The 11370-nt window shown below is 38.3% G+C and overlaps 1 protein-coding gene across 1 annotated transcript in view; it reads left to right on the top strand.

Moving 5' to 3' along the window:
- Nucleotides 1-1163: 1163 nt before the first annotated feature.
- Nucleotides 1164-11370, top strand: part of vps50 (VPS50 EARP/GARPII complex subunit) — a 49450-nt gene continuing 39243 nt past the window's right edge. The window contains exon 1 of the mRNA XM_067426512.1: nt 1164-1191. Coding sequence (XP_067282613.1) covers nt 1164-1191 — 28 coding nt within the window. The remainder of the gene's footprint in view (nt 1192-11370) is intronic.

The following is an 11370-nucleotide window of genomic DNA, read 5'->3' as shown; positions in this document are numbered from 1 at the left end:
AATATTTCGCATGCGAATACTTCACGTCAAAACCACTCACATCAGCCGCGACACGAATTTGCAGCGTTTCAGAGCTCCAACATTACAAAACATTTGCTGCGTCAGCTGAGAAAACACGGACAGTGAAGATGAGCTTTTCATTTTATTTAAAAGACGGTCTCGGGTGCAACCCAGTCTTGAAGGACAGAGAGTCTAAATGTGAGGATGCTAATCATGTACAGGAGCTAAATCTTTATCATGGCCGGTTCTGCACTTAGTACTTTCTTAAGTCTGTGGGACAATTTGAGGATCTCATCTCGAGATAGCAGCGCATCTGACGAGACAAACCGCGCTCTTCAGGAACCAATCCATCCGGTCTGTTTCCAGTTCAATCACAATGTAAACATTTAAGTGCCACAGACATACTGATGGCAACACATTCACTTTCCATAATCGCGGACATAAGGTTAAAAAAACGATATATAAAAGGTTAACTTAGGTTATTGCTGTATGTAAACACAGTAGTAAACACAGCTGCAGATGCACAGCTTTGACTAGACCTACAGCTGTAATCTCATGAGATATGCCATACCTGGCAATGGTTAATGTTGAGTGAATAGCTCATGACATCAACTTGACATTTCGTCACCTTTGTTTTCTTGTATGTGATTGGTTGAAGCCGTTTTTGACGCCGCTAGAGTAAAAAAAATCGAAACCGGAAAGAAAAAAATAAATGGCGTTTCGCCGCAGCACATTCGCGTTCGGTGTGGAAGCGCTCATTACACAAACAGCTGACCAAAAAATAAAACCATCGTGCGAATTATTCGCACGTCCAGTGTGAAAGGGCCTTTAGAATGCATGCTGACAAGATGATGCAGAAAACCCTATTTCTTCTCATCCTTGAACCAGATTAGAAAAATTCTCCCTTCTCACACAATAAGAACTTTTCTAATAAGGGTCCTGCACTGTGGCATCAGTCCTGATCTGGCTCATTTTGAAATCAGATAAACATTAGCGCTTCTTTATGCGGCTGCGGCGCAATCCTCCTCAGGTCGCAGAGGTTTTGGCAGTCGGCAGTCTGCCGTCCGCCACGGTCTCCGTTTCATTCAACAGCTTGGCGGTTAACCTTAAGCCTGTGGATTGTGGGAGCCGGCACACTGTGACTTGGCACTGTGACTGGCATGATGGCTGCTCAGGGTGAGCCCTCAGAAGGTACACCAGCTTGTGCTCAAATTCCTAAATCGAGAGTAAATTGCCTGTGAGTTTTCCTCAATTGAAATGTGACTATTTCATTTTATCTGTGCTATTTCAAAGCAGCAGCAGCTTTATGAGCTCCTGAATCTGTTGATTTGATTCCCCTCATCCCAATGGAGCAACAGAGCTGTCCTTTTCTTTGAGATCCCATCCTGTAAATTCAATCAATACTTAAGAAATGGACATTTAAGAGGTTCTAACGCAGGGATAACCAGAGCTGTGGACTGGCATAGCACATTCAAATGCCGTCTCTATTTCTGTTTGACACCCGTCTAATGAGAAGCGAATTTGTAAAATTAGGAGAGGAAGAAAAAATGATCTGAGAAATACATTAGACAGTAATTGCCAGCTGACATTTCTGCCCTGTTTCTCACAGAAACCCCTGAGAGTGAAGAATCGAGTCTTATTGGAGCCAGTGCATTGTAAACATACTTACAAGAAGAACCCATTATGAATGGTGTATCTTGGGAACACCATCTGTTTAATTTACAGAGCCGAGTCGTTTTTCAATACCAAACACGTATGCATGTGTATAATGACTATAAAGATTGTTTATAGATATGGCATTATAATAGATTCATGATTATTCTTAGAACATAATTCATTCCCTAACATGTTTTCTCAGTGTCATGGTGGATGTTCTGTAACCTCATTATAAGTAATGAATACAACTGCATGCCAATGCCTTCATCATATTATTTTGAGACCCTAGTCGGTCGCTTTATTTGCAGCATATCAGCTTCTACAATACAGGCAAGTCTCAACAAAAACATCATATTTTAAGAGGTTGCACATCATCCATCTGATCCTTGTGCGATGTACACTATATTTTTCCAGATAATGTTATGATGCTAGACCTCGAAGCCAGGAGGATTAAGAACAGTTTTGTGGGTATAAAGCCTTGAATGCCATCATAGCCACAGAAAATATTATTTACAAAGCCAAGTCTTTGAGGATCTACCGCAGAAGTATGTAGTACGGAGTTGCCAATACCCAGCATATGTTCTTGTTTTGTACAGACAGCTCTGTAGTAGTAGTTCCCTGGAAAGTAGCGGTTTGTCGTTCTCAGTGATTTCAGTGTCTCTCTGAAAGAGCAAAGGACTGAAATGTTATCAGCTCGAGAAAATGAGATTGTCGCAGACCCAACATTTCCAGACATATCTTCAGTTTTGAAGCTAGAATAATTGCATACCAGTAGAGCCGTGTTTGCTAAAGATGTCAAACATACCAGAAGCTACTATTTTAAGAGCTTTTTTATTAAGCCTGTAATCTGTCTGCTGTTAGCCAGGAAATGTTCTTCTGTAAGCACTGGTTTATCCATGCTCCAATGAGTTGATTTTGAAGAGTAATGGCAACATTACTGCTTAATTTTATGTGACTACACATTTTTTACAACGACTCAACCTGCATTTTAAATTTATAAACAATGATGATCAAAACTGCTTTACAGACTACGTCAACAGTTAAGGCAGGCATTATCACAAAATTAACACTTACAGGGTGATCAGGGGGAAAAGTGGCTGCTTCAAGTAACAAATGAGTATTTAATAGTCATTTGATGTGAAAATAATTTATCTTGTGACAAGAAAGAAACGGAATGTTTTCTAATTTTTGGATGCCAAGACCATCAAATTTGAGGATCCTTCTTGTAAGGACTCATTCCTAAAATATGGTAGATATGTAGCTTTATATTTTGTATTTGTCATGTTTAGACACATTTATGGTGTATGATAAAATCAGTAAATATTATAAGGACAATATATTTGCAAAATAAAGGGGTCATGAACTTCCTTTTTGTAATTGTTTTATAACATTTCCTGGGGTGCTTCTTATAATGTTGTGATTTTTTTTTTGTTTGTTTTTTTTTGTGTAAATTATTTTAATTTTTTTCCATAAAAAAAGTGTAAAATTGTGGAAATAAAGAGCATTTTTCCAACCCTGATTTTAGCTCTGATTAGACCGCTCAGTTTAAAGGGGTGTGTCTGCTGTGATTGGCTGACATCTTTGCATATAAAATAGCTAGTATTACATGTGGAACTTAATCAAAAAAGTGTTGATTATAGCATTATATTTAGATCCATGGCAATGCATTTAGATTGTCGCATGAAATGTTGCAGTGATGAGCATTGTAGCTGCTCACATGTTTAGCGTATGAATGCGGTGATCTCGTCATGGCAATTTGATTTCTGCACTCTAACGAATGCTTTTATTTCACTAACAATGCAAACACTGTGTAAATACAGATTTGTTGATTATCATGGGAGTTTTGGCTCAGTCACTGGTAAGCTCTGGCTGTTTGATTGACAGCTCCAGCAATTGTAAAAACACTCTTTGATCGTTTTCTATATATAATTAATCACAGTTTAAAGGACAACTCTGGTGAGAAATGAACCTAGGGGTAGTTAACAGATGGTTACAGAGTAGATCGTTCTCTGGGATGCGTTTTAATGAAAATCGAATATAAAGAGTTTTATCTTTAAAAACAGATTAGCTTATAACACTAGTCTATGGGGCACAGGGTAGACACAGGGTGGTAAAATTAAATCGCTAGTTAATACCACTAACAAGGCTCAAAATAGCCTCACACTAACACGGTAGCATAATGAGGGTCCCTAAATGCAAACCGAAGCATTGAGAACTTTGTAAGTGTACAAACAGTTTAATAAGAAGATAATGTATAAACATAGTGCCTTACGCGTTCACGGACAGGCACCATCTTGGAAAACAGTCTCGACGAATCGATCCACGAGCGCTGTTCTAAGTGAGCTGGTCGATAGGAATTGAGTTTGTGAAATGTAATAACATGGACATTTTTATTTTTATTTATTTATTTTCTCTGTCGCGTTCACTGCTTTCTTCCGGAAACAACGGACCATATGAGATTACAAGTCACAGTTCATCACTTAGCACAGCGCTCGTGACTCGATGAGTCGAGACTGTTTTCCAAGATGGCGCCTGTCCGTGAACGCGTAAGCCACTATGTTTATAAATTATCTTTTTATTAAACTGTTTGTACTCTTACAAAGTTCTCAATGCTTCGGTTTGCATTTAGGGACCCTCATTATTCTACTGTGTTAGTGTGAGGCTATTTTTAGCCTTGTTAATGGTATTAACTAGCTATTTAATTTCACTACCCGGTGCCCCATAGACTAGTGTTATAAGCTAATCTGTTTTTAAAGATAAAACTCTTTACATTCGATTTCCATGAAAACGCATCCAAGAGAACGATCTACTCCGTAACCATCTGTTAATTACCCCTAGGTTCATTTCTCTCCGGAGTTGTCCTTTAAATAACAGATTATTTTCTTCCTACTAAGACAAACAATTTGAAGTTAAGGGTTTAGTCTCTGGTTTGATTTACTCACACAGACAAAGAACATCAGACCGTACATGAATCATTACATATCAGACATCACAGATCAGGCATTAGAATGAACGTGGTTACTTGCATGTTGTCGCATTAATGTCGTGTCCATACTGTAAATGTCTGTTTGCAATGCCTGCACCAAAATTGCATCTGATTTTAATGTTATTTTTAGTCCATTCGTCTCTCCTTGTCATCTCACTAACACACCTGTGGGCGGGGCCAACTTTACAATGATGAAGTAGGCATTGTTTTTTTCTGCAGAGGTGGTCTTTCACCTTTTTATAATAGGCACATTCCACAACGAGTGTTTCGCTGGGCCTTTTCCCCCTATAAAATTCTCTGTAGACAGTCTAGTTTACAAAAATATTTGACCACAAAATGCATTCCAGAGTCATTTAATAAGGAAAGGACATTTATTCATCATCATGGATATAATGTAACCGTTTATGTCTTATGTTTGTGTCATGAAAAGAGAAAAAACTCTCACATGCAATATTTATTAAGATAGCAACATTTTGTGACCTTAATTCGAAAGTTGCATGAGCTACATCAATGTGCTGGATATTTCCTCTCAGGTTTGTGAGGGTCGTTTTTATTTTTTATTTTATTTATTCGTCTATTGGTGAGATGAAAATTAGGCATATCTGCAGACAGGCATACCTACAGTTTTATATCTACAAGTACTGTCGCCCAACCAAGGCATCTGAGATTGACCAAATCAGACCACTTGGTCTAGTTTATGGGTTCAAGTACCACCTGTTTGGATCTGACTCTAGTTAATCAAGCAAATAACATCCATTTGGGCCTCACGCTAAACTAAAGTGACAGCCAGACACAGCGATGGGGACCTACTGGCCGAGCTCTCTGTTCTCTCAATGTTAACAGTCGAGAGTAGGGCACACACACAAAGACAGAGAGTTAATTGGTGTGAAAATGCTATGGTGTACACCCACACAGGCATGAGGAGAGAAGATGGGATGGTAGCTCAACACTGATGGACTAAATGAAGAGGAGAGAAGGGGTTCAGCTGGGGCCAAAGAAAGCAAAGCACTCTGTGTGAGAAACAGTTGGGGGGATAATGTAACCGGGTGAAATGTAAGAGGGAAGTTTAAAGAAATTGCTTAAAGGAAGTCAGGCAGATTTTCTCTTGGAAAAGGCTGTAATGAGCAGACCGATTCAGGGTACTTTAACAGTAACTGGATTGGAAGGGTTGGACATGCAGTTTGACTGCTAGATTTGGCTTGGAAAGCTGTTCAAGTGATTTGTAAAAGTAAGTGGGTTTAGCTAGGAGATTGAGCGAACACATTCTCTCTGAATGTGGAAAGGTGTTTCTTCAACTGCGGACACTTGTGGCTTTTTGTAAAACAACTCACACTTTTTTCAAGTGTTTTTCATTTGATATTTTATTCTGATACTTGTGGTATTCTTTTTCTAAAGTTTGTAAGCATTTCTGCCACATTTCAGATAATTCGTTTTACTTTTTAAAGGCCCACTGAAATCAAAATTGAAGTTTTTTAGCTTTTAGTGACATCATCGCAGACTTTACCTTCTTTTCAAATCTTCTGTCCAATCAAAATGCTCTCTAGAATCTAAAGCCCGCCCCTACACTGCTGAAGCTGCGGCTGAAATCGGTCAGTTCTTCACACATTTACTCATTTCTACATGGTGAAAGGCACATAGCACACTATATATGTGATAGGAAACGATTCAGTGTAAATATACTTTCATTCGAGGCGAATTAAGTCTTTTTTCACGTTAGTTTCACACACCAAAGCAGCGCACACACACCAACGGCTCTGGTCTAAATTTAGACTCCAGACGCAGCGCAGATCATATGCGCGAGTCGGCACAGACAACAAACATATCGACCCATTTGAATTCTGCACAGAATGCTGCATTTCAAAGCGATATGAAGGAGATTATGATGATAAACAGTGTTAGAGGAAACTGGCTTTACCAAACAGAGAGAGAAGGTCCGCTCTAGTCAAACTGTGATATTATTAACGAAACGCTATTGGCTGTTTCAAAAAAGGGGAGGAGCTGCTAACAGCTGGAGCCGTTTCAGGAGAAATCACGTCAACACATTGAATAATGCGGCGCGTTACGAAGCACTTCAGTGGACCTTTAAATACCATGATGAAAATGATGGTGGTCTATTCCCATATTCCACAGCTAACATTTTATTGTTATAGTTTATTATGAACTTGAAGAGTTATGAGAAAATTACATGACAGATCTTAAAGTGACCCCAGCCCTAAAGATGTCTGTCATTAATGGTAATCAAAGAACAAGGGTAACAGAGATTTTTTTTTCATTTTTAGCTTTAATAAGAATTCATCTATATTTAATTTAGTGTTTATGCAGTGCAGACTGTTTGATAAACTGTTTTCAATTTAATAAATCCCACAGGTAAATATGATATTTATTATTGGGTTTATGTGAAGATTAATTTGTCGACTTAACCTCTTAAGATCTGGGACCAATTTTGGGATTTTAGCCTACCCAAATTGAAAAGCTTCCCATACACACATACAGGAGTCTAAGGTTCAAAATGTTGGTGTCATTTTACAGGAAACCCTCTGAAATGACATAAAACACTGTTAAAAGTAATAAACATGTCTGTATATGTTGTCCAAGCTGTAATACCCCCCCCCCCCCCAAGTAATATTTATTACAGCTCAGACAACCTATACTTACTTGATTGTTGCTAGGCAACGTGGGGGAGAGGACGCTGGCGTTGTCTGTTCGCCGCTTCTCCACCCACAACAAATCATGTTAATGTACTATTAGATTTACATTTTATTTTATTTCCTCATGTTTGTGACTAGTCTAACAGTCAGAGCTACAATTGGGACTGTTGCTGATTGCTGGCAGCCACTGAGAGGTCGTTGTTCGTCGTTTCGCCGTTTTCAACCGCTTCTCTAATGTTTACGTTTGAATTGCTGCGGTTGGTTTCTGGTTTGGAGGACATTTGATGTTTCTCGCCGCGGGTGCTCACTGGTGGTCTCCCTTGGGCTTAAGCTGCATGGTGGCTGAAGTTTGCACCGGGTTAGCGTCATCCGGGCTCTCGTCGGCGGCGTCCGGCATGATGTTGGGATGTTCTGCTTCTCGGCTGCGCCCCTGTTCCGTCCTGCATTGCGACCGTGGAGCGACATCTGCGCCGGCCCCGGTGTGTCCACAGAAGTGCCCGGAGTAATGTTCTGCCTCTTGCATGGTGCTGCAGCGATCCCCATCGTTTGAATCATCATGAAGAAGACCCATCATCTGGTCTTCAGCTGTCGTGCCTCGGCGATGTCATCGGGACACTGCCGCTGGGAGAAATCTGAAACATGGAGTGGACCACAGTGTGCTGCGGAGCTAACAGAGACTTCCACCATCAGCTCTGTTTCTGTTCACCATCAGCTCTGTTTCTGTCCACCATCAGCTCTGTTTCTGTTCACCATCAGCTCTGTTTCTGTTCACCATCAGCTCTGTTTCTGTTCTGTTTTCTGTGTTGGTTGATTGTTTGTAGTATTCTATATTTTTACTTGTTATTCATTTTTTTGTTGTTATCCCCCCCCCCCCCCTTTGTTGCACTTTGAGATTCTTCGGAATGAAAAGTGCATTATAAATAAAATCTATTATTATTATTATTATTATTACATGTTTATCACTTTTAGCAGTGTTTTATGTCATTTCAAAGGGTTTCCTGTAAAATGACACCAACATATTTAACTTAGACCACTGTATGTGTGGCCTATTTCAAATAGGGTAGGCTAAGTCCAGGCGGAAATGGTACCGGAGTAATTTAGTGTAAATACATTACTTTCTGTTAACAAATGCTAAAGAGATGCATATCTCCAGAAAGTAGAGACTCTAAGCTTTCAAATGCTTTCAAATACAGACATCATAGCTCCTCCACAGAAAATAAATAAATAAATAATAATAATAAATAAAAAAAAATATAAATATATATATATATATATATATATATATATATATATATATATATATATATATATATATATATATATATATATATATATATATATATATATATATATATATCCGGAATTACATCATATATATACACAAATCACACATTTTGAGGTATATATATAAAATTCCGGACCCTGTACAGGGTCCACAGACTTTAAGTTTTCAAATTAAATAGTTTTTTTTTTTTTTTTTTTTTTTTTTAAGCCTAATGAATGTTAAAAAGGATATTGTTTCATATAGGCATTCGGAGCAGTTTTAGTATCAGTGATACTGTCTTCATTCATAAAAAGATTCCATTACAACAAATATCTAAAATATGCTGTTTTAAGTTGTTTCTACACGAATCTGGTTTAAGTTCTTTCTAATTAAAAACTTTAGAGCAACCACTTTCTATCATAGTATCCCCCCCCCCCCCACCACCACCACCACTATGGCAGTCAATGGTTGCTCTTTCTACTTGATTACAAACATTCTTCAAAATATCTTCTTTTGTGAAAAGAAAGAAATTCATACAGGTTTGGAACAACTTTAGGGTGAGTAAATGATGAATAAACTATCCCTTTAATAACATTCAACAACGTAATGCGCCATACATGCTCACATAATAATTTTCCTGTTACAAAGAAATGTTAATAGATGATGATGCCTTATGTTTTGATCCCATTGCAGTCACACTCCATTTGAAACCAAATTTGATGTAGAAAAATAACTATTGTGAGCCCTTTTCTGCCGTGCTCTGTTTGATTGGCATGTGTGCTCATGCTCTATGAAGCATTTGAAGTTTGTCCAGGGCAGTGACCTTAAATCATTTGTTTGCTGTTTGGACACTCCACTATGCAATTGAAATGCAGATACTATTAGATCATAACAATGCAAAGACAGTGAATGTTTATATTTACATAAAAATGTGTTTTACGCTTATTTAAAGTGAGTGACTGAGACTGAGTTTCTCTGTGTGCTGTTCAAAGGATCGGATTAAACAGTAGTGCGATTTGTGGCTTTATTGATACATTGTTGCCCTTAAAAACATGCATACAGCATCAAAGGGGTAATGTTTAGTTTGCAGCTTCCTGTACTGTCCCAAAAGTCCGGTTTAGATGCCTAATAAGCATGGATGCATATGGAAATGTGATCAATTGAGCTTGTGTCAAGAGATTCCATTTGTTTTGGTGGCCATTAATTGCTGTCTATTCCCTCGTCGGGTTTGTCAATCAATATTTTAAATGCTCATGTCAGATCCTGATGTTTCCAGCTTTTGCATAATGCTTGATTGAATATGTATTTTGCGTGCTCATTTTGTTTAAGCACTTGATGAAGTGTGCATCAATTAAATCACAATGCTTTGAATTATGATGAGTGTGCTTGGGTCATCAGTTTGCTTTCAGCTTATCACCGATGAATGATTGCGCATAACCATTCTAAATGCAGGGGACTGTAATTAGATGTGCATTATTAACCTCTTTTGTTAATAAGCTGCTTGGAGTTTTATCAACAGTTCTCGCAACACTGATATTTCGCTTTGTCTTTCACGATCTTATTTTATGATGCTTTTATAAAAATGCACCTTTTTCTTTCTTTTTCATCGTTTTTTTAAGATAAGATTCTAAGCGATTCATTACATTTGGCCACTCATATTCAGCTGTGAGGGCATTGTAATTAAATTCAGCTATGTTCACAATGAAATGGATTTTCCTTGCCTTACCATTCCCACTCTTGGTCTTTTTGTCCCTTTCTAAAAGCAGATTAGATTTAAGCATTCCGAGGCTGTGGCGAATGCTAGACCATTGCTTGGGTATTTCAGTTGCGTCAGTGTTATCAGATTCCATTTATCTCGCTCTTTTCTATTCATTTTTAATAAATCCCAAGCCCTAGCTCTGAGTATAGCACTGCCTTAGCCTTCAGTTTATTTGCAGTAAGTCAAAATTCACGAAAAAGAGTCACTGCTTCGAGATGAGGTATTGATTTTTTTTCCTTTGAATATTTGTTTGATGGATCCTTTTCCCATCATATTTTAGATCACTGTAGCTTTAGCACCCGATAAGACCATTATGAAGCCTGGCGCATTGTAACGCATTCAGATAGATAAATCATGGTAGGATTCGTCCCCTGGTCCAGCTTACAAAGATTACTCTCCACCAGCTATTAACCACCGGCAGTTTTAGCGTTTGGCTGCTGAAGAAGCTTTAGTTTTCAGGTTTAATTTCCATTTTGGTTCTTTAATATTTGATTCATTTGACAGATTGATAGAAGCAATGTTCAACGTTTAAAAAAGTTATATTAACAGAATCTGTGAAAAGTGGTCTGTTGCAACATAAAATAATTTAAAGGGGACCTATTATGCCCGTATCTACAAGCTGTAATAAAGGTCTCAGGTGTCCCCAGAATGTGTCTGTGAAGTTTCAGCTCAAAAATACCACACAGATAATGTATTATACCATGTTGTAAATGACCTTTTTTAAGTGGAACAAAAAACATGCTCTTTTCATGCATGTATGTTTAGATGTAAATGAGCTGCTGCTCCCTGGCCCACTTTCCAGAATGGCGGATCCTTTACAACTCGTGCCTCGGATACTCTGGCAAAAACTAAAGCATCTGTTTGTTTTTGACTATCATCTCTATTGCGTTCACGTTCATGTGACTTGCAAGAGGGAGCCATATCAGTCTAAACTTCTGATATGTGTTTTTTTGAGCGCACAAACCCGGAGCACACACACGGAAAGCTGGATCTCAGACGCTGTGTCCCAAGAGTATTAAAATATGTTTTCTTTTACATGTTATTGCGCTTAAACTGT

This window comes from Pseudorasbora parva, chromosome 19 (assembly GCF_024679245.1).
Source record: "Pseudorasbora parva isolate DD20220531a chromosome 19, ASM2467924v1, whole genome shotgun sequence".
NCBI classification, from domain to species: Eukaryota; Metazoa; Chordata; class Actinopteri; order Cypriniformes; family Gobionidae; genus Pseudorasbora; species Pseudorasbora parva.
This window is presented reverse-complemented; position numbering and strand designations above follow the sequence as displayed.